Genomic DNA, 25,598 nt, shown 5'->3' with positions numbered 1-25,598 from the left:
TTAAACAAGTCAGTGACTTATTAAAAAAGAGATGTCTGTGCTAGAAAAAAAAAGTTGCTTCAGCTCTAATTTAATTTAAAATCTTCCATCCTTAGCAATCTTTCTATTTGCTTTTCTGGTTGTCATACCTTCAGCTTTCCTTCTTTACTCATCTTTTCATAGCTCCATATTTTTTGTACTATTTTTAGTGTCGTCTTTAATATTCTGGGCATGGTCTGTCTACTTCTGCGTAACTGCTGCAGGTATGAAAAACTGATGCCTGCAAGCTCTACGAAAAATTATTACTTACTGCAGCTGTCAGCAGGGTTCTGAAATTGTCTAGCTGATTCAATTTCATAACCCTGTCTCCTGGAGGGAAGTCATGATTGTAGGTGTAAGCATGCCCCCCACCATCATTATTTACCTTTGTCCCAGTTGGTGGCTACATCTATATGCTATTAGATCTTTTGACTATGACGATCACTTACTTTTTATCAACTTCTTATCCACATACTAATCATGCTGGAATCACTCCATTTTCTTTAAACAACATATGTTTCTTTTATGAACACTCTGGACATAATTTCTCTGAGAAAAAAATGTAGTAGAGAGACAGTTCAATTGTAGAAGAACAGCAGTGAAGTTTTAGGTCTTACTGAAGATATGAAACATGTTAAATGTGAAAATCTGTGGAACAATGGCTTTTACTTTTAAACAGAGGACTCCAAGTTTGACTTTTTTCTTCAGTAAGTATACACTGAAAAACTAGGATCTCAAAAGCATGCAAGCTAGTCTGAACTCTCTGTTTGGTTTTGAATTCTGCTCTACATTAAATTATGAAATCATTTTTCTGCCTGATAACCGACAAGACTGCTAAATGACTTTGTGCCTTCAAACCACACAGGAGATAAATGGCTCTAATGAGACTCAAATCAACATATGATGCTTTACAGTTTTTTTTTAATTCTAGCTACACTCCCTCATTCTGTGAGTAGCTAAGAAATTACCTACAGTGCTGTTAGCAGGGCATGATTAACATGGTTCATTGAAACACCCCCACATCTAGAGTTTGGTCATTGTTCAACATAACAAATCCACCCTCTCTTAAGGATACATACCTTCACAATAACTCTACGTCGAACCACCCGGGTGGTGATTGCTTCTTCATCATCAGATATGCCTTCAACCTCTCCCAATTCCTTATCCAGCTCTCTGTGAATGTGCTTTAGAATGAAGCGGATGGAACCACTAATTATATGTAACACGTTCTGACAGCTTACCAGGAAAAATCCAAGTAACACCAAACTAATCAACAGCTCAGTAACCAGAGTAAACATTTTTCCTTCTACTGTTTCGATTACCACTTCCAAAACGGTTTGCTAAGATTTGAACCAGAATCTCAAGGAAACCTTTACATGCTTCTCTACCTCATGAATTTAGGTTGGACTTTCAGTGGCTATGTTTTCAGTCTCATTTACAGCCTGCAGCGGATTCAAAAAAACCTTACAAGTGCAAGTCTAAGTAGTTCATCCTCTCCCTCCGACATGGAGGTCTGAGGTACTGCTACACAGAATTTCATGAGAGTGCCGACATGCTGTAATTTTAGCTACACTAAACGGCAGCCAGCATTCAGTGATTCGTATGGACTAGGGGTCGTAGTTGAGTTTATTCACTGGTAACCTTATACCGACCAAAGTCACAGCAGCCTGGAAAACATTCTTTTGAGCTGTTGGAATGAGAAAATCTTTTGCTGAGCTACATGTTAGCACAAGGCTTTCACAGGAACTCTTTACTAAATTTTAAAGAGGCTGTACATTTTAAACAAACTGAAAATCATTTTGTTTTGAAAGAAATGCTTCAGAAAGTTGGAATTCCTTCCGTTTCTCTAGAGTTTTTTTGACTCATCTACATTGAAGCTGCACAGATCTCATTTAAAGTATATGTGACTTTCTGTTTGCAAATGCTGCAGCAGAAAACAGAAATGCCTATTTTTGAAGTATTTTAAAACACCTCAGTGCTAATGACAGACCTATATGTACAGTTCTGAATAATTTGATAGATAGACATACTTGTCTGCAGGACAGACCTGCACTGCATCATGGATAACACAAGTCTGCAAAACCCAAAGGTTCTATACCGAGTTACTTCCTCTTGATTCTTCTAAGCAAATATCTCAATGCATAGATAAATATATTTGTCAACAACTGCGATTTTTGTCTGATAAAACTCCCTTTCCTATCACACATTCACCCACTTCCTTGGAGTACTGCTGACTGCACAAACTCCTGGGACATGTCACATTAACACTGAAAACCCAGTCTTCTACTGATCTCCTGTCATAAGTATGCAAAGTGAGAGTGGTCCTGTGAGATCAGTCTCCTTATTAATCATTGCTCTATATGACATAAAGAAACAGTATGTCTGATCAGTATTAGAAAGCAGCAATCTCTGTTGAAGTATGCAGGAAGAGGGAAGGGAAGACTTGCCAGAGTTCAGCTGTTCCCCTCCTACCAGAATCATCTGCACCATGTGTTGTATCACTTTCAACATCTAACATGCTGCCACTGCAAACAGCTCCCACTGTGTATATCATGGACTTGCTGACTCACAGCCAACATCCAGCACTAATTGCTGCAAACAAATTGCCTGTCCATCCCCACATACATAACATGGACTTGAGAATCCGAGAATCTCACATGGTACAGCTCAGTCACACTGTTTACTGCAATGAAGAGAGTTGCTTACATCAAAAAAAAAAAACAAAACTTAAGCTATAGGTGTCCTGAGTCCCTCAGACCCGAGTGGACTTTAAAGTGTTTTGTTAACTCTCCTTGCAGTAATAAAGGAATATAGAATCTGTACCCTGGTAATCCAGAACTGAGCGATACAATATGCAAGGCAAGCCTAATGTTAGTCTGAAATTGTTTTTGTATTATTAGATACATCTGCCTAGCAAAAAGCAAAGTAAGTTACCAACTAAACCAATTAGCAATAAGACTATCCTTAACACCTTTCCTTTTCACCAATGTCTTACAATAACTGTTGATTTCTAAGTGGTATATGAAATGAGCAGATAGCATGTATGTAAAGAAAGCGATATTACCAGATACCAAATCAGTAAAATAGCTTTATTTTTCAAAACTCAAGCGAACCATTTCAAAAGTAACTTTTGGTCCTCTAGAGTTGAGCCAGTACCTTTCATGTTTGTTATGGTGGAATCTGATGTCCTGCTACCATCACTTCAGTGGTACTTGACAGCAGGGCAAAGTTAAAGTGGGTAGTAGCAGGGTAGTTGATAAATTACATATGCTCGGGCTGGGTAACAACAAGGATAGTAAACACAGAAGACTAAAGCCCTAAGCTATAAATGAGCTCCTTCCTATGCCCACAGTACAGGTTATGATTCCTTCCGCCTTTGTTTTGTACTGTATGACTCTGAGCATGTCACTTAACCAGAAAGAGCTGCCAGGTTACAGTTGAAAAGAGGTAATTTGTCTAGTGGACTTTATCCAGTCAATAAATAGGTTAAAAAAAAAAACTTATTGTTTGCTTACAGAAGGGCGACTGCCACCTAATGAAGGCTGGATGACATTAAGGCAAATGTTATCTATTTAATGCAGGTGATAACAAAGTGACATTCAGGTACCTATTAACAAGTGAAACCTGGGTGACAACAAGGTGGCTGCTGCCTAATGAAATTTGGTGGATTGGTGGTTTACTGCCACCTAGTGGTGGCTTAATGAGGTAAACAGATGGATGATACCTATAATGAATGACTGGTGGTTAACAGCAAGGTGCCTACCACATGATAAATGCATGGTTACTCCCACCTAATGAGAGCGGGGTGAAAGTAAAGTGGATGGAATCTACTGAAGGCTGAGTGACCACTGGAAGACTTTCATGTTGAGAAGGCCTAAGTGACAGTAAGGTGACTGCTACCTTCTGGGGGGAGGTAGATGGGAATAACAAAAGGGTAACTGGCAACTAATGAATGATGGTTAACAGCAAGGTGACTGACATGACAAATACTGAGTGACACTCCCACTTAACGAAGGCTAAGTGACATTAGGCTATCACTTAGTGAAGCCCTGGTTGACATCAGGGCGAATGCCATGTAATGAAGTCTGAGGCACGTTAAGAGAAATGTCAATTACGGAACACAAGTGGTAACAAAGTGACAGTAGGATATCTATTATCAGATGACATCTGGGTGACAGCAAGGTGCTATCATCTACTGAAAGTTGGTGGACTTCAGGCTCACTGCCCCCTAGTAGCTGAATGGGGTAAGAGAAGAGTGATGAATGTTAGGTGATTCCCACCTAATGAAAAATGGGTGGTTGCAAATAAATGAAGGCTGGGGGACTGCAGAGTGACTTTCTTGTAGTAAAGGCCTGAGTAACAGCAGGGTGTCACCTAAAGAATGCTGGTGCCACGATGACAACCAGCTAATGAAGACAGGGTGATGGCACAGTAAGTCTGCCTTACTGAATGATGATTGATGATTGATAGCAAGATGATTACCCACATAATAAAAGCTGGGCAACAGCAGGGTGACTGCAATTTGAGACACTGGGGTGACACAGCAAGGAGGAGACTGGGATGTACTCTGTTTTCAGCTCTGTCTTGAACAAACCTGAGCACCGTTCTTTAAACAAAACAAATACTGTCTAGAGAAATTAAACCTATTTATATCACCTGTCTATTATATCATTCAGAGGTATACTGTGTGTTTTATGGTCCCCACAGTTAACAAGGGAAGGGGATGAAGCTAGCAAGCTATGTAAAAACATGATCTGATGGGAAAGGGTACAGACGTCTGCCAAGCATATCAGAAATGTAAAGATACAAAGAACACATGAATTTTGGAGATGCTGCTAAGTACAGAAAAGGGTGCTAAATGTTTGGGACATGAGACAAAAAGAGTCATAAAAGTGTTTCTTGTTGATTCTTCCATCTGTGTATAAGTGGCTGCAGAAAGTCATCAGTCAATATATTTAAAATATTGTGACAGGGATTTATTAAGTGACATGAGGGACAGGTTGCTTCATACTAGGAACCTGATAGTAAAAGAATGTGTAGCCACAGTTTCATAAATGGAAGTTGGACACTATCGCATATCAGAGCAGCACCAAAGTCAGGAATCCCCCACCATGTATCAGGATATCTGAAAATAAAAATAACGGGAGTGTTAAGCAACACCACAATAAAATAAAAAGGAAGTTTAAATAATAATTACATGAACAAGAAATGAGAGTTCTGTTGAACAGCACTAAATATGGTTATGCACTCTAGGGGGAAGAATGGTTGTAGGAAACAAAGAAAGATAAAGGATTTCCTTCTTAATGCTGTATATTCAACCAGTGGCCTTACCTAAAACTCACATCATTCAGTCCAGAATGAATATAATAATGCAGAGGCCTGCATTAAATTCCTGTAAAAGTGTCCTGATCGCACAGCAGGATATCGGAGTGTTTCTGACACAATGCTTTTAACTACAGTGCCAAAATTCACATTTGTCTGCACATAAGGAAATGGAAAATGACAAATTTTGTTTGCTTAGCCACCTTTTGCCATTATACATGATTTTCAATTAATGCCAAGCATCAGTTGTGATTATTTAGGTCTGCCTTGTTCCTGATCAATGATATTTACTTCTGGGTTAGATATACACCTTCCAAGAAGACAAACGTCTGAGGTATAACTCATACTTCTATGCAACCAGCACCTATAGTATTTCTTGTAACAATATGTAGGTTCATAGGTAAGTACTAGGCTAACTGCCCTTGTTAGGGATTTTAAGCTTAAACAATTTCCCTTTTTTGTGCTTGCAATAACCTATCTCATTTGGTTATACACCCACCATAACCAATCTATGGTCAATAATCTTATATTACCCCTAACGAGAATAACTGGGATCATACCATAGATAATTTGAGGTGACACATGCATTCGATAAAGCATTAAGGAACTACCTCTATCCACATGCAGTATGAGGCAGTACTGGGTAATTTTTCTGTTTCCCATTCATAGATCTAAGTTACACTTGAAAATGGACAGAGATAAACTTTGTTTTATGTAAATGGAAAGTCTGTTCCATAGCAATGATATCCTCTGCGAAACACACCTGTCCCTCTAAACTGTTCTGCTGATGTTGCAGCAAAGGTTTAGATCCCTTGGCTAAGTATTTATGATGCCATTTGACTTGCTGATATGCAGTACATGCATTAGTAATGTGTCAGAGGATGTCTTTTATGCCAGATATAGGTCAACTCTTAGGAGTCTGTAGGATACTGAGTATAGTGAGGGCTTTGAGTCAGACAATGTAGGGCATGTTGTTTTAGCCCTTGTATCCTTTTAGTAAGGCAACAACTGGCTCACCCACAGAGATACAAGTGTATGGAGAGATACATGTCAAAGGGAACAATGATATCCCTAGATCTAGATGCAATCCCTTTGTTTATAAGCTGTACAATACAGAAAGACTTTCTTATAACAATAAACACATGCTGGTCAAAAGTTAGTTCTCTGTCCACATAGGTTCCCACATCCCGAATGACTGGGTCAACTCTTACGGGCGTATTGTCAATGTGGTAGTTCCCTGGGGTAGATGACTTCCCAAAAGATAGAATAATGTATTTTTACCATTTAGTTTCAGACCATGATTTTGGCACCAGTTATTTATTTCAGACAAACCTTCCTATAGGATGGCTAAGCCATTTGCGGATTCAATGACTGTTCCTAGCTGAATGCTATATTCATGAATTCTTTCTATAATTACTAACATTTTATAATTAGTTATAATGTTCTTTCATTTACTCTGCAGTCATTGATCTAGATTGTACTTGTCACGGTTTCACTTATCATTTCCCCTACTGTATTATCACTGCTTGTAATGAGATAACACCTACTACTTTCAGTAGTCAAATGCCATGTTGTTTCTGGACTAATTTCTGTTTGTCTGCTTATTTGTTTCATTGTTCTAGGGAATACTCTTTTTAATGGCTTGCTAAATTAAAGTGGTGAAAGCCTAAGAATATGTTTGTGTGTGCTATATACACACTGAAAAAGTTGATTTGACGAATTGCAGCTGGTGGATGAAAGTGCTCATCATAAGTAAGAGCCGAGTTATTCCGGTGACTAAGTCTGCCTGAAATTTTCTTCAGTACTTTTATAGAATTAATTAACTAATTAGCATCTAAAGTTTTGGACTATTTATAATAAAAATTTAAGAGTATTTATTTTTCATAGTGAAGATTTTCACTGTAGGGACAGCTATATCCTCGTATCTCTGCTGTGTTTTACATATAACTATATGTAGATATACAGGTGTGTGTGTGTGTGTGTGTGTGTGTGTGTGTGTGTGTGTGTGTGTGTGTGTCTACGCACACACGCACACACACATGTGGTTTACTATCAATATGTCGAATGTCAAAACAATTTTTGTTCAACATATCGAAAGTAAACTGTGAAAATTAAAAAAAAGAACGGGACACAATGTCGAATCCGCTGATCGAATTCAGCAGATTTGACATTGTTTCCAAACACATCACGTAATGTCAGTATAGGAGCTAATGTATCTGACATCACATTTTTGCAGGGGGCAAGCCCCCCTGCACCCCCTGCTAACTATATATTCCAACTCCGAGATCGCACTACAGTAAGGTAAAGGATGAATTTCCCAAACCGCATTGTAACGCGATCTATGTACATTTTTTCGAATTTATATTAGCGAATGCATAGTGCATTTGCTAATATAAACATCCGAACATTGAGATGTTCATGCAGCTGAACATTCGAACATCTGTGTTTTGAATTTTCATCTGCGAACATCTCAATGTCACTATTTTGATAATAAACCATATACATATATATATATATGTAGATATATATATATATACACACACACACACATATATATATATATATATGTGTGTGTGTGTGTGTGTATATATATATATATATATATATATATATATGTGTGTGTGTGTGTGTGTGCGTGCATATCTATATATATATATATATATATATATATATATATATATATATATATATATGGGTCTACTTTCTTTTAGAAAATTTACAGCTCACCAAACGGCAAATAAAACAGGCCACTCAACCAAAACTTCAGTATTTTAAAAGTTCAGTTTTCCAAAGTCCATTTCATTGACATAGTCACTGTGTTGCTGGCAGTGCAAGAAGTACAAGTAGACAGCCGTTATATAATTCTTGTACACCGTAACAGTTGTCAGGCATGATGAATGTGATGGTAGTGTTGGCAATCTTCAGCTTATGGTACATTATTCTTAGATCAGAGATTGCACTACAGTAAGGATAGGGAAATCTATCCTTGCTGTCACTGTAGTGTGATCTCGGAGTTGGTATTTATAATTTGCAGGGGGTGTGGGGGTGCAGGGGGGGTTGCCCCCTTGCAAAAATATTGGAGAATGCGCATGTTTTCCTTTTTAGATTTTAATTGATTGTTACTTTGGTTATTTGCCATTCCGTGAACTGTAAATTTGATAAAAGAAAGCAAACCCATACGCGCGCGCACATACACACACACACACACACATATATATATATATATATATATATATATATATATATAGATATATATATATATATATATATATATATATATACACTTGACAAATCTATACAGGTATGTATATATAACAAGCTTGATCTCTCCTATCCCTCCTACACCATATACCAATGAGTGATATAAGGATGAAGTATATAAATGAAGCCGATGGCCATGAAGCAGAAGATGCAGGCCTTCCGTGACTATACTATTGGTTACCATTAATGAATGCTTCTGATAATGTTCGAGGGTTCAGTGTGAAGCAAAATGAATAAAGACAGTTCAGTGAAATACTGTTTACTGAATCAGTTTTATCGAATTGCTTGGCCATCAATTCATCTAGAGAAATATAACCTGCTTAAAGGCTCTTCAACCAAGGGACAGGCTATATATATATATATATATATATATATATATATATATATATATATAGCTACAAATTCTCTCCCAGATGTGAGAACAGGAGACTCTCCCCCCACCACACCTCAAATGGAATTTCTTTGGTAAAGCACAGTTCAGTAAAACAGATTCTGATAAACCATGTTTCACTAAACTGGTATTAACCATCTGTAATGATTGCCTTTATGTAGCTGGTAGGTAGTAGAGAATCTGTAACATGAAAGCTGCCAGATTCAGGTGCAGAGCTATGAGACAGGTGTATCTTTAGATTGAGATGGGGTACAGAGGGCAGAGATGAGGAGTATTTACAATAACCACATATAAGTGGTTATAAGGTCCTTACCTTGGTCTATATTATAATTGGGCAAAAAAGCCATTGTGAATGTAGCGTATAAAAATAGGTCAAAATATCTGAAAAGGTATGCACTACCCTTGCAGATCAAGATGCAGAGTGATTTTGTACTGCATGTTAGAAATGTTTTAAAAGACAGAAACTGTTATTGATCTTGTCATAAAAATAAAGGATGTTTCCGTCACATTCTTGAGAATACTAAAATTCACATGGTAATTGGTAGTTTTGAATCAAAATTAATCACTAGATTTAAATCAAAAGTAGCACACAGGCTTTTTAATCCAAGAATATAACTGGCTTCCATTAAACATTGTCCTGCTTTTGTCATATCTGGAAGGAACACATTTCCGAAAAAATCTTCATCCATACAGCCATACATATATTCATATTTTCATCCATATATATTTTCATTTATTTATTTAACTATTTATGCAAAATTGCCAAGTGTTATACAAAGTAGCAGTTTTCAAGCATTAATCTGTAGCCCATGTCAGAGGGCAGTTGTAATCCTGTTTATCTAGCTAAAGATAATCAGCAGCATGGGATATTTTTTGACTGAGGGGAGGCAGTGACGGACAGGCAACAGCAGTTTCATGCTCTATATCTAGGAGCCATCAGCAATGTTATACCCTTTAGTGGGAGCTGTGGGTTGGCCTTTGCTTCAGCTGGATAATCCTACACACAGTAATGCTGACAGCAAAGCCTAATGCTTGATTTGGCCAGCTGCACATATATTGTGACACAGGCTATAAATATGTCTGCTTTGGCATGTGTCCAGACAGACTGAGCTCCTCTATGACTTTTAAATAGGCACACACTTTAAGGATATCCTTTTCTATCAAATCTAGATGACAGTTAATTTCACATGACCCAAACTCTTTTTCCCCATCTGCATCTGTTTCTGTAGAGGTAAGAATGCAGAATACAATTGCTGATAATCTGGGTTCAAGAAGAGGATGGGGACATTTTTGGGGAATAAACAGAAGGAAAATCCAACCTTTTTGGCATTTTGATTAATCTGGTGAGAAGTGAATGGGTTGCTTCCCTGAATATAATGAACATCACACCTTCTGGATAGCATGGAAAGAAGTGGGATAACATCATTTTGTGTCTCTAAGGTATGCTGTAGTATTTTTGAAACACTGCAAAGTCCCACAATGAAACAGAATTAGATTTAATGCCAAGTCTTTGATAACTCCCAGCAAGGTCAGTGAAATCACATGACCCTCAATAAAATTACTTTTGCAAGGGGTCCTCGGCAAGAATGAAGAGAACAAAGGGGTCTCTGGGGAACCTTAAAACATTTTCTTAATTTACCTTTACCCCATTACAAAAAGTACAATTCTCCTATTTCACATTTAGAAAACTAAAGATATACCTATGTATTTTAAGGAGGAATAAAACAGACCTGGGACATGAGACTGTTAATAATTGCATTAATCTTGTTACGTTATGATTTAATGACCGTTGAAAGTACAGCACAGATCTTTGTTGGTGTTTTGATTAAACAAATATATTAAAAGACTAAAATACAGAAAAAAAATTGTTTTTTTCAGCATACTCTATTCCACTCAAGTAAACAAGGAGCTCACAGTCAGCATGGCATTGCATTTGCTGGTTAAAAAAAAATCAAAACAAAAATAAATAATAAAAAGCTATGGTTAAGAATGCAATTACGCTATAAAAATCCAGCACATTTGCTTGCTCTCAGGACTGTATGTATCTTAACTACAAAAACATACTATGATTCGCAAGGCATTGTACCTGTGAGACACAGCAGCATACGGAGGCTGACATAAGAACTATGGCAGTGTTGCTGACATATAGAAACATAACATCTGTGTCCATTCAGGAAGACAGAAAAAACATTGTTTTCACATGCATTCTAAATTTCAGCTAGCTTGCTTCCAGGCATACCTTGAATTTCTGCTATCTTGTTGTTTCTGTCAGGCTGCAGCCATCAGATAAGAAGCAATATGTACTTAACGGAATACCCAGACGACATGCATCACATAAAACACCACATCACTACCGCTGCTGACATATCATCCATTCACTCTGTTGCTTATGACATAGGATACTGTACTACAGAATGTCTACATATACCATTAAAGGCAGCTGCACATTTACACATGTGGAAACATCCCCTCAGTAGTAAATATTACATACTAACAACACATAACATTGCACTGCAGGTAGCTTGCTAAAATGTTAGTTTAGGGAAAACATTTTTTTCTTATGTTTCGACTAATATTGCCTTTTCTCTAAACTTTGCATTTAATGCCATGGTAATTTCCATATAGGAAGGGGTCCTGATTGTCCTTTGCCTGCAGACCTTACAAATCCAATTATAGGTATTTTGGCTTTTTTTCACAACCCTTATATAATTCTTTCCAGTCTCTGGACATGACACTTTCAGCAGCAAAACTGGAAGATTGTAAGGACGACATATTCATGATTCAGTCTGTCCATCGTGAAAGGTTACAGAGATGACACAGTATACATTATCACTTTCATGTCATCAGAAGCTAAGTTTGAGACACCTGTGATGACCTCTGAAACTGCTAGTTAAGGATTTTAAAACTGTTAACTGGGTAGAGTTTTGGAACCATTCCTTGAATGCTTATGCTATGTTTGGTAATTAGAACTGAATCACTAAGACATAATGTCATAATGTTTCACTCTTCAGGGGTAACTAAGTTAAAAATTATCAAACAGTACAGTCATGGAAAACAGTCTGAAAATAACAAAAAATGATATGTCTGGAAAAGCAGTAACAAGAGTTAACAGGGAAACAGGCTTTTGGGTTTCATGTAAGTCTGGTATAACAATGCTTTTGTAGAAAGGATGCCTTCATAGCCATCTATCTCATTCTGCACCTGGTACCACACATCATCTGACTATCAAAATACTTCCCATGCAGCTGGCATCTGCTAGTGTCACCTATTATGAGCTTTGACAACATTCTCAAATAATACAGACTAACAGTCCTATGAGGTCTTTTGGAGATTCAGCACAAAAGGTTAAAGTGCACTCTTAGGCAGTAGTGCTCCTTTCAGAGTTGATGCCCCAGCTCATCTGCAGGCATGATGTATCAGATGCACCCCACTCCACCCACTTACTCCCTTATCCCCTTCCCCGCCCTATGTGCTGGTGGGGAGGCACTGAAATAGACTATAAAAATAGCCAAATAGATAAATATAAAAATAATAATAATAAAAATAATAATAATAACAATAAAAATAGGTAAACATAAAAAATAGGCTGAAGTAGGCAGACGTGATCTAATAAGATTATTAGAATGTAGTGTCTATGTTGCAACAGGTAGCACATTTGCCTTTGCTGCTAGAAGACCAAAAGGCTGTGGGTTCTACTCTCACTCCAGGTGATTGAAGTGCTGACATGCAATCTAATATTTAAGGTGATCTTGCACTCCTGAGTGTGCCATACTTTGGAAGAGATGCAAAAACGAGGACCCACCTGCTTGAACTGGTGATAGCTCAGGTGGATGCAAAAGGTGCCTATAGAAAAAAGTAGTAAAAACTGCAAGAAAAAAACATCAAAGCTACAGTTTTCATAGTGTGATACCTTAAACCTCCTGTAATGGAGGTCCTTAAGATATATATACAAATGACCACTTAAGGACAGCAAATGCTTCATTTACGCAGCTTCTAAATGCCCATGACTTTTTTTATTTTTTTACTTTTTAAGTCTTTATAGATACATTTAGGCCAATAAAGCCAATCCCCATAAGATGTGGACAGACATGTTCAGGTCTTTTTTATTGACCTCATCAACACAGCATATGTGGATTGTTTAGCTATACTTTAGAAACACAGGGTCTTTAAACCCAGCCAATGCACATAAACATTAAAACTCCTGCAAAATATCCCAACTACAACACAAACCAAAGGGTAAAAAGGTCACACAGACAAACCATTCAGTTAACTGCAAGAAAAGCCCGACCAACCTGGAGTTTTCATAAGGTGATATCTTAAACTTTCTGTAATAGACTGCCATGGGATACATGCAAATGACCCTTTCAGTGTGTATGTCCACAACTAGTAGGGTTTTGCTTTACTGGCCTGAATATATCTATAAAAACTTAAAAAGTAAAAAAAGTTATGGGCATTCAGAAGCCATTTCACTGAAACACGACTGCATATATCCCATGGGCCTCCTTTACAGGAGGTTAAGGTATCACACTATGAAAACTATAATTTGACTGCTTTTTCCTGCAGATTTTACTGAATGGTTTGTTTGTCTGATCTTTTTATGCTTAGGTTTGGATATCTAAAAAACAGGGGGATATCCCCGATTCCCTGGCCAAATTTCCCCTAGCAATATAAAATACCACCATGGGACTTCCCTTAAAAGAGGTCACTACCTATTGGGACTGACCTAGTCAACAAGGGCTAAATAAATATTAGGATATGGGCACTGACACCTAAAGTTAGATGAATTTCACTATCAATGCTTATAAAATACTTATTTATCTAAGTATCAACCAAAACACTGTCAAAGTTGCTCCAGTTTATACCACTCACAGACTACTACAACACTCAGATTTTAATAAAAAAACAATTTATTTATTTATTTATTTTATTTTATTTTACATTTGTTAACCGGGAAAAAATCAATGAATAAATAAAATAAATATTTTCTTTTATACTGTAGCTACAGTTACACCTCACACAGAGCACTACAACACACATATTTTAGTTAAAAATAAGAGGGAGAAGCAAATCTTTTTTTTCTTTTATACTGTAGAAAACTGCTTATGACAAATGTAGCAAGAGGTTCAGACCACAGAGGGAGTACTGCATATGTACTGATGAAAAGGTCACAAGGCTAAAGCATCTCTGGCATCAGGCTGGTCTGTGGAGTGACAGACTTGATTGGGAGGAGCATTATTGATAGAATTATATAAGCATAATACTTGTTTCCCTCATAGCCATTTACTGTTCTTTCAGCTATTCAGTCTTCACATTTCAGGACTCACTCTACTACATGGTTACCATTGTAAAAAGGTAGGTTTTATTTATCTTGAGAGATCTCTGTGGTATCAACTTGACCAGCCATATTCTACCATGTGTAGGAATGGTTGCTCAACCCAGGGTGTCTTTGTCAGCAGAAGGGCACAATCACCTACAGAATGTGAATCTATTGCTTGTTTTTTTCTCTGAAAAGGTTGCTGCCATCAGATCTGCTCTTCTGCCGCAAGCCTCCATGTGTATTACTCTAATAACAGCCTGATATTTCTGACTTATAATGTCTAAGTATACACTGCCGCAGGTATGTGATCCACAACCTACAGATCGGATCCTTGTCTTGAGTTTCTTGGACCGATGACTTTTCCGCTACTGGCATGTCCTTGAGATCAGAAATTTTAAGCATCCTTAAAAGAGGATTTTGTTACTGGTTCTCTTAAATAAACCACTTGAAATCTTAACATCCTTGATAATTATCACCCAGTTTCTAACCACTCTTTCTTAGGAAAGTTTATTGAGACGGCTGTTTTTACACACCTTCACACTCATTCAATAGTCAGTGATTTCATAGAGCCCTTTACAGTCTGGGTTTGGTACTTGCCACAGTACAGAAGCTTTGTTTGTATGGTTAATGATTTTCTAATGGCTAGAGACCAGCAGCTGTAGTCAGTATTTGTTGTCCTGGATCTCTCTCAGGAGGATTTGATACCACTCATCACAGCGTTTTGATTCAGTCCTTATAATCATACTGTGACACCCCCCCATGATCACAGAATCGTTTACAACTTCTCTCTCTGGCCACTCCCAGAAGGTCTTCCCTGGACTGAATTCTTCTTTGTCCTTTCCCTTAGGATGTGGAATACAACAGGCCTCTGCCATGGGCCTACTGGTGCTCATGGTTTATACGCTTCCGTTGGGAGATCTTATTAAGCAGAAGAGACTAGTATACCATAGTTATGCAGATGACATCCAAATTGACCATTTCTTTCCACAAGATGAAATGGCAAGTGCATATTTTCTGAACGATGAGCTTGAAGCTATATACCCATCACAATTGGTTCAAATTATATGCCTGCAAAACTGAGGCAATTCATGCAACCTTCAGGAACTCTTGTACACCTCACCTTTCTGGTTTCATCATATAGGTTGGTAATAAGTTTGACATCTTTGAAAGGTTATGCATTCTAGAAAATATCTTGGATTAGGCAGTTTAGACTTATTACCAGAAATATAACTGATTAGACTGTCAGTAACCAGACCTCTAAACTGCCACTGTTCACCTTGATCAAAGCACACCTACCGTGGGTAAATCCTGTGATACTACCACACACATTAATGGATTACTGTTTAAGGATACAACAATAACAATGAAAACAGAAATACAATTAATGAAAATATTTAGAGTTTTTTTACAGAAGAATGGAAGGATATCTTTGATGTAAGGTAACTGAAATTAGAAGTGTAAATGAATAGGGACTTACAACAGCTAAAAAAAGAGTAAAAAAAAAAAAATTCTATGGTATACAGTAGTGGGTTCCTATTACGTTATCGAAATCATGAAACATTGAACACTATAAGATCAAACTTGTATGTTCGATGTTTTATAATTTTGAAAATGTAAAAAAAAAAAAACACAAATTAACTGTTGTAAGCAGGGGGGCAAGCTCCCCAGCACCCCCACACCCCCTGCTCTTTAAATATACCAACTCCAAGATCACACTATAGTGCGGAAACAGAATATTTCCCTTTGCTGCACTGTAGTGCGATCTCAGAGTTGGTATATTTAAAGAGCGGGGGTGTGGGGAGGTGCAGGGGGGGGGCTTGACCCCCTGCTTACAACAGTTATTTAACTGTTGAACTTTTTTCTTTTTTTTTTACGTTCGAATTGCTGAAACTTTGATTAACTGTGTTCAATGTTCACAGTTTCGAAGTTTCAGCTGTTCGATAAGGTAATAAGAACCCTACAGTAGTATAGTAACTCAGATTGGCTGTAGCTCTTGGGGAGTAGATCAATGGGAATGAATACATTTCTGGAATTAGCTGAATATGTATTTCCTTTGTTTGCATGCATAGCTGTCTTTGGCTAAGAGTTTGCTGCAGATAAGACAGACAACGAGGGAACAAAAGCAGATTGATGAAAAAATGATCCAGAGAAAGAGATGAACTGATTAGTTTACAGAATTAGGATGTAAATTACAGAAATTGAAAGGTTATTTTGAGAAGCCTACTGTTTTAGATATATGACATCTAAAAGGTTTTTTAGATTTTAGAAGTGAGGTGGAGTCTCTAATGATTGGTCTAGAGTCTAGGTGCAAGTATGTAAAAGCTGTGATTGCTGCATATTTTGCTAGAGAAGGTTGTAATTACAGGGTGGGGCATGGTCTGTTTGAGGATCTAAGGTTATAGCTTCTTTGCCTAATTCTGAATCTACCTGCTAGAAAGCTAAAGGAATTTTGCTTAATGAGTTTGAGTAGGAATGTGCCAAGTAGCAGCTCTACTCTTTGTTGACTGGGAAGCTACTTACATTTATAGACTGATAAGCAGTGGTGCCCTGCTTTTGGTGCAAGTGAGAGGAAATGGCAAGTCTTGTGGCTATAAGGTGTAGCAAGGTAAAGTTTTTGTTACTGACTGAGGTGACGACTGGGAGTGCACATTCAAGTTAGGCCATGATTATGCCTTTCCCTGTGGCTTCTCCATCTGCATGAGAGGGAAAGTCTGAGATTTTCCAGACCTAAAATAGAGTTAGGTGAATCTTTGCTTTGTTTTATTTCATTTTTATGTGACATTAAACATTAAAATTTGGGTTGAGATGAATTGTAGGTATTTAAAGGATTGGGCACTCTCTAGTGGGTTATTCTGGATGTCTAAGACAGAAAGACTGGAAAAGCACGTTTTGCACTTTTGTGAACTTTTAAATGATATATATATATATATATATATATATATATATATATTTTTTTTTTTTTTTTAATTTGGAGCTAGTTGTCTGTAGTTTAACCAGTTGTTGAGGGCTAGACTGTCTTGTTAAGGTTGTTCTAAAACAGGCTGGTGTAAATAGCAGATTACCAGGTCATCAGCATATAGGACTACTCGGAGAAAGTGCAGGTTAGCTGTGAGTTTGTTGATGTAGATAGAGAATAATAAGAGGAGAAAGGACTCATCCCTTTGGGATACCCGTTTAACAAAGGACTTTAGTTGAGGCAGATCCAGAGGATATACTGAAGGTGTGGTGTGAGAGAAAGTTTAGAAAACATTGTGAGGTTTTGGGACTAATACCTTTTGATAGAAGGGTCGATTGGGGTAGTTTGTGGTTAACTGTATCAAAGGCCTTTATAAAGTCGACAAAAATCGCTCATGTCAGTTGACCTTTGTCATAACCATCAGTATATCAGCTGTGGTGGTGTTCCTGTTAGCACAGCAACCATGTTTCTTTGGAAAAAGAAGACATTAGTCTTTTACGTATTTGGCTGGTCGATTGTACACTACTTTTTTCTACAACTTTAGCAGGTGTTGGAAGTATTGAGATGGGTCTAATGTTTACGCAGGTGTTGACATTATTTTCCTTCGGAATTGCTTTTATCATAGCCTTTTTCCAGATTGTATTTATTTATTTATTTTCCATTTGTTTATCAGGTTAGTCCGTTTGGACACAAGATGACCGTTTTCAGCAGAGGCCCAGGGAGAAAAGCTCCAGATACATAGTAAATAAATATAAAAATAATAAAATAATAAAAAATGATATAAACATAGCAATTTTGTACAAAGAGCATAGAACATATAAAAGGAGTAAAATCAGAGTTTTACAAATGATGCAGCATACAGTGGTTAGAATATTATGAAAGCAATTAAACAAGGTATTATACAACAAGCATACAATTGCTTGAACATAAATTCAAAAAGAAGTTTCCATAGACAAACAGGGTCATGAACTATAAATCATAACTATAAAGTTGGCCTAAGCACCTGTTTCACAGTACTATGCAGTAAGTGAAACTACACAATACACATGTGATCTAGGGATGTTGAAAGTCAGGAACAGGTGAAATTAGTCTGGTTCTGCACAGGAGCATATCTAAGTTTTGAATAGGAGATCTTTTAGTAGGTATTTGAAAATATGTTTACTATTTGGACATCTAATGTAAGAGGATAGAGAGTTCCAGGCCTTAGCAACTGCATATGATTAAAGTGATTGGCCTGAGTTATGTAAGCAATTAGTAACAGTCAGTAGGGGGGGTATTGGAAGATCTTAGTTGACACGCAGTATTATGGAAGGTGAGCAGACCAGAGAGGGCAGGTATTTTATTTGATTGGTATAGCAGTTGATGGGTCAGGAGAAGATGATTGTAGTTTTTAGTAGGTTATGGAGTTCTAACCATCCTAGTTGTCTTAGGGAGAGGCAATGGTGAGAATGAAACTTAGCACTGGTTGCCAATTTTGAGATTTTGTAGTAGCAGGTAGATAGTTTCAGAAGGTCAGATTTGGTCTGTCCAGATGGAGAGGAAGATGCTGTGGCAAAAGCAGATGTTGGACAACTGATATGTAATCAGCACTGAATAAATCAGGTTGAAGTCCATTTTATCCTACGGCCATGGGTATGTCATTTTTGGTTTCTACTGATGCCAGAGGTTGAAATTTTCTTAAACCAAACAGTGATGTGAATTCAAGGGGGGGGGGGGGTTAGTGTCTGGAATAGTTAAAACTATTTGAGTTGAATAAGATCCCAGGAGCTTGGAGAACTCATCCAGAAAGTCTTAGAGGGAAATATAGTGTTTTGAAGAGAAGCCTGACCTGCTCCTCTGGCTGTGATATTGACATCTACTGATTATTTGGGGGAGGGGTTGATTTTGGAATGAGGTTTGTTGTTGTTGTAGGAATAAGACTTTGTGTCTTCTTATGACCTTTTGGCTAGGTTGCATAAAGTAATAAACCTTTCTTTAGAGTCTGCAGTATAATTCACTTTCAAAGTTTTCCATGCTTCCTGGAGTTTTGTTTTGATTTCAAGAGTCTACAGATAATGAAGAATATTTTGTTTTACAGTGTTAGCAGGATGCTAATTAAGAATACAGGTGCTATTTTTAAGATCTTGGATCTGTAATACATTTGACAATACATTTGACAAGTCTAGGTTGCAAGGAGTGTCTGTTAGCGTTTTTGTGTTTTGCGTCTGAATGTAATTAAGCTTAGGTCTTAATTTGTGGTGGGTGTTCAGTGTGAAGATGCAGTAGTCACTTGTGGGAGGACTTTGGTGTTAAGGAAATCTTCAGGAATGTTTCTGATGAATATGTCTAGGAGAGAATGAATATTTGATTTTATATTTTATCTATTAGGTTATGTAATGATTTGAGGTAAGCCTTGGTCTGTGAGCCATTCAATCAGGTCATGGTTATTGGGACTAAACAATTTTAGACTGAAGTCACCTAGTATGATTATTGTTTTAGGCTTGGGTAAAGTTTGGGTTATGGACATCATTTATTTTACCATATTTATAGAAGAAAATGGTGGAAGGTAGATTGAAACCAAGTAGAGATCTTTTTTTGTTGCTTTAAGTCATTTTAAGAGCTATCAAGTTTTGGTCATAGTCTGAGCTGTGTGCTGATCCAGACTATTAATATTTGTAAATGCCACCTTGTCTGGGTCCTGACTGGCCTGTTACATAAAGGACTTATTGCAACCTGGAATGTGGAAGTAGATTGGAGGGGTATTATCTTACATCCAGGATTAAGTAATGGCGAGAATGTCAGGTGAATGTAGTTGCAGGGAGGTGTCAGTTTGTTAAAGTTAGTTTTTTATGTTACCTGCACTATTGAGGCAGTAACTTAGTGAGTTATAAGACGAGTGAGTTTTTAGTTTAATAGGGGTAGGCCTTGGTTTGGGTTCTATGTTTCCTTGCATTAGTACTAAGAAACTGATAGAGTACAGGCTGATGTTTTTATGATTATGTCCATAGCAGGCCTTAGACATAGGCCAACAAGGTGGCCGCCTAGGGTACCACTCTAGCAGGGGCACTTTTCCAGTTAACTGGATGGTGTAAATAGACCAGGAATGGGGCACCAGGTGGTATGGGGGCACGGTGGAGCCCTTTTTGCCTAGGGCACTACTTGACCTAAGGCCGACCCTGGTTAGGCCATATGCATATGTGGATTGATCTGACTTATGTGTATGTATGTGGTGGGTCTTTGGTTGTTTTGAAATGATAGATGGGAGGACAGTAGAATGAGGAATATATGCATATGTATATGAGTGCATTTACCATAAGAATTGTGTTTTGGTTGGCTAGGGGTTATGCCTTGTTTTAGGGAGAGTGGTTATATTTGGTTAACTTGGAGCTAAATGGTGGAGTTGCTTGTTAAGTCCTTAATATACTTGTCTTAAGAGTCGGGGATATCTGCTAATAGAGTTATGCAGGAGTGTTAAATGTTGGTGAAGTATTTATTTAATTAATTATTGGCTTTTAGGCACTGGTAGTTTTGGGGATGCAAAAAGGAGGAATTTGCTTTTGTCAATGTTGTCAAGGAAGTTACTTATGGGATGCTAAAGGGGAAGTGAGTTTTAGTGATGTTTTTAGGAAGGAGGAGGTAGGATCTTTAGCTTTAAAAGTAAACATATCTTGGGGTGGCCAAGGAGTAGGGGCAGGAGACAAGTAAAACAGACCAAACACCTAGAGGAGGAGAGGGTCAGCGGCTGTTAATCAGTACAAGCAACACTAAAGGTTACCTGGCTAATTCTGCAAGGGACACTGTCTGCGATCTGCAAAAGGTAAGGAAGAGATCACTTGGTCAAGTTAAATAACTAAGTAAAATAAATAAGTAGCCAACTCTGTGAATCACTAATTACATTCTGCAGGTGAGTGTCACGTTAACCTTCACTTGTTACTGCGAACAGAGTAGCTTTGCAGGGGCTGCAAGGCATTACATTCCTCATGGTACTGCTATCACAGCCCAAAACTTAGCATCCACAAAAACAGTAGTCCTTGCAGCTCAAAATGTGTGTGTGTGTGTGTGTGTGTGTGTCAAACAAAGTTCTAATTGTTTTGAAAGCCAACAAAAATTCCTTCCTGTAAGAATAACTAAGAGAATGCTTTATATTGGCCATAGCTTTACAACTCATGACTAGGCAGAAAGAGGAGCTGGCAGGGATTAGGGTTTGTGTGTATAAAAGATATTCCTACTCGCTAATTTCTTCAAGAAGACTTGATTTATGGCACTAGCCGAACCTCCTTCTTGAATATAGCAACTGACTGCATTCTCTCCAGCAACCAAAATGATGGAGACGGTAAGATCTCAGGTATATTTGCATTTTAGGCCTCTACTCATAGGAAACATTGCATCTACCTGCTGTAGGTCAAAGCTACCATGCAGGACAGAGCAGGAAGAAATTCAGGGGATCCAGACAAAACTGTGTAATGAAAGATATCACCATGCAGTTTGTTTTGGCGAAACTCCACACAGTATGTGATAACAAAGGACTAATGACAACAGCAACACTGAAAACTCAGAGCAGCATTTATCATGAGCCATGACTGACTAGACAGAAGTTAACGGGAATCAAATAATCAGTTAATGTAGTGTACTCTGCTGTTAACCACCAGTACGTATGCCAAGATGATGCCAGCTGACAAAATGGTATAAATACCTGACAATGCTTAAAAGTGATGACACTTCTCTTAATACCAGTGTGCTGTACATTATTTTTACTAGCATCCAGACCAAAATTGCTATGAAGGTAACTTACTACTGTTTTAAAGACTTTTCTGTTGTCAGATTTGTTGAGAATCTTCTGTTTCCCTTTCTTCCTGTCCTTTGCATCATGCTTTTTCACACCAACCGCCTGCATGTCCTCTCTCACCACATCCATAAACCTTACCTTAGGCCTTCCTCTTTTCCTCTTACCTGGCAGCTCCATCCTTAGCATCCTTTTCCCAATATATCCAGCATCCCTCCTCAGCACATGTCCAAACCAATGCAATATTGCCTCTCTTGCTTGGTCTCCAAACTGTCCAACCTGAGCTGACCCCTAATCTTGTCCATCCTAGTCACACCCAGTGCAAATCTTGACATCTTTAATTCTGCCACATCCAGCTCTGACTCCTGCCTTTTTGTCAATGCCACTGTCTCCAACCCATATAACATAGCTGGTCTCATTACCCTCTTGTAGACCTTCCCTTTCACTCTTACTGGTACCCGTCTGTCACAAATCACTCCTGACACTCTTCTCCACCCATTCCACCCTGCCTGTACTCTCTTCTTCACCTCTCTTCCACACTCACCATTACTCTGAACTGTTGATCCCAAGTACTTAAACTCATCCATCTTTACCGACTCTACTCCCTGCATCCTCACCATTCCTCTACCCTCCCTCACATTCACACACATATATTCTGTTTTAGCCCTGTTGACCTTCATTCCTCTCCTCTCTAAAGCATATCTCCACCTCTCCAGGGTCTCCTCAACCTGATCCCTACTCTCACTACATATCACAATGTCATCTGCAAACATCATAGTCCACGGGGCCTCTTGTCTGATCTCATCTGTCAACCTGTCCATCACCACTGCAAATAAGAAAGGGCTCAGAGCTGATCCTTGATGTAATCCCACCTCCACTTTAAACGTATCTGTCACTCCCACTGCAGTCCTCACCAATGTCACACTACCCTCGTACATATCCTGTACCACTCTTACATACTTCTCTGCCACTCCTGACTTCCTCATACAATACCAAAACTCCTCTCTAGGCACCCTGTCATATGCTTTCTCTAAGTCCACAAAGACACAATGCAACTCCTTCTGACCTTCTCTGTATTTCTCCAACACTCTCAGAGCAAATATTGTATCTGTAGTGCTCATTCCTGGCAAGAAACCATACTGCTGATCATTAATCATCACCTCCCTTCTTAACCTAGCTTCCACTACTCTTTCTGATAACTTCAAGCTGTAACTGATCAATTTTATCCCTCTGTAGTTACTGCAGCACTGCACATCACCCTTATTCTTAAAGCTATTTACCAAAACACTTTTTCTCCACTCCTCAGGCATCCTCTGACTTTCCAAAATTTCATTAAACAATCTGGTTAAAAATTCCACTGCCATTTCACCTAAGCACCTCTATGTTTCCACTGGTATGTCATCTGGGCCAACAGCCTTTCCATTCTTCATCCTCTTCATAGATGTCCTTACTTCTTCCTTGCTAATCTGTTTCACTTCCTGATTCACTATCCCCACATCATCCAACCCTCTCTCTCTCTCATTCTCTTCATTCATTAGCCTCTCAAAATACTCTTTCCATCTACTCAACAAACTCTCCTCTCTTGTGAGTACCTTCCCCTCACTATCCTTTATCACCATTACTTGCTGCACATCTTTCCCAGCTCTGTCCCTCTGTCTAGCCAATCAGTACAGGTCCTTTTCTCCCTCTTTAGTGTCCAATCTCTCATACAACTCTCCATATGCCTTATCCTTAGCCTTCACCACCTTTCTCTTTGCCATGCGTCTCATCTCCTTATACTCATGTCTACTTTCTTCATCTCTTTGACAATCCCACTTCTTCTCCGCCAGCCTCTTCCTCTGTATACTCTCCTGTACTTCCTCATTCCACCACCAGGTCTTCTTGTCCTCCTTCCTCTGTCCAGATGTCACACCAAGCACCTTTCTAGCAGTCTCCCTTACTAGCTCTGCTGTAGTTACCCAGCTATTTGGTAACTCTTCACTGCCTCCCAGTGCCTGTCTTAACTCTTCCCTGAACTCCACCTCACAATCACCCTTTTTTAACTTCCATCATTTAATCCTTGGCACTGCTTTCACACTCCTCCTCCTCTTCTTGATCACCAACGTCATCCTACAGACCACCATTCTATGCTGCTTAGCTACACTTTCCCCTGTCACCACTTTACAGTCTCCAATCTTCTTCAGACTGGCCCTCCTACATAGGATATAATCCACCTGTGTGCATCTTCCTCCACTCTTGTACGTCACCCTATGCTCCTCCCTCTTCTTAAAATACGTATTCACCACAGCCATGTCCATCCTTTTCACAAAATCCACAATCATCTGACCTTCTGCATTCCTCTCCTTAACACCATACCTACTTATCACTTCCTCATCCCCTCTGTTCACTTCACCAACATGCCCACTGAGGTCCGCTCCAATCACTAGTCTCTCACCCTTGGGTACACTCACCACCACTTCATCCAACTCACTCCAAAATTTTTCTTTCTCATCCATCGCACACCCAACTTGTGGAGCATATGCATTAACAACATTCATCATTACACCATCAATTTCAAGCTTCATAAACATCACTCTATCAGACACTCTCTTCACCTCCAAAACACTCTTGGCATACTGTTCCTTTAGGATAACACCTACACCATTTCTCCTGCCATCCACACCATGATAGAACAATTTGAAACTGTCTCCTATACACCTGGACTTACTTCTCTTCCATCTGGTCTCTTGCACGCACAATATATCAACCTTCCTTCTCTCCATCATATCAGCTAGCTCTCTCCCTATACCAGTCATACTGCCAACATTCAAAGTTCCTACCCTCACTACTACACTCCTAACCGTCCTCCTCTCTTCCTGCCTTCGGGCATGCCTTCCCCCTCCTCTTCTCCTTCGGCCAACAGTAGCCCAATTTCCGTCAGCACCCTGTTGGCTAACAGTACTGGTGGCGGTCGTTGTTAATCCGGGCCTCGACTGATCCGGTATGGAAATATGAAATGTTCTCCGCATAAGTAATTTGGCAGAGGTTTTACGCTGGATGCAGCTACAACATCAGCACATGTCCATGTTTGTCATGTGTACAAGATACTCTGAAATTACATTAGATGTAACATTAGTTATATTAGACCCAAACTTAAGTATGGAATAACAATATGGAAACCCTATAAGAAAACAAGCATGAATAAACTGGAAAGAGTACAGCGGAAATATACCAACCTATGAACCAAGAGCATCCATGGATGTGAAAATTTAAGTTATTATGAAAGACTAAAATATCTGAACTTGTGCAGTGTTTCTTACAGATGTCTAAGAGGAGATCCATTCAGGTATATAAAGCATTTAGTGACAACTACCTCTGGGAATGTTTGGGGTTATCAAAAACTACTAGAAAATCATCAGACAACCTGTGCAGAAGATTCTATAGGAATGAGAAGTGTTCTCTGACAGAGTAGCTGATGCTTGAAACAGACAATCTAATTACATTAAAGCAAGTACTAGTTTAGATATTTTTAAGAACAGCCTGGATACTTATTATGGGAAATTTTGTTTTGTTATATTGGCAAGCTAGAAAG

The 25,598-nt window shown here is 38.5% G+C and overlaps 1 protein-coding gene across 4 annotated transcripts in view; it reads right to left on the bottom strand.

Moving 5' to 3' along the window:
- ANK1 (ankyrin 1) overlaps positions 1-25,598 on the bottom strand; it is a 1,899,552-nt gene that overhangs the window by 178,465 nt on the left and 1,695,489 nt on the right. The window contains exon 1 of one of the 4 annotated variants that reach the window (XM_044082994.1): positions 1,098-1,587. The exons of the other annotated variants lie outside the window; for them this stretch is intronic. Coding sequence (XP_043938929.1) covers positions 1,098-1,316 — 219 coding nt within the window. The 5' untranslated portion in view covers positions 1,317-1,587. Of the gene's footprint in view, positions 1-1,097; positions 1,588-25,598 lie in introns of those variants that run through there. 4 annotated transcript variants of the gene reach the window in all.

Source organism: Protopterus annectens, chromosome 9.part0 (assembly GCF_019279795.1).
Source record: "Protopterus annectens isolate FY-2018-M chromosome 9.part0, PAN1.0, whole genome shotgun sequence".
NCBI classification, from domain to species: Eukaryota; Metazoa; Chordata; order Ceratodontiformes; family Protopteridae; genus Protopterus; species Protopterus annectens.
This window is presented reverse-complemented; position numbering and strand designations above follow the sequence as displayed.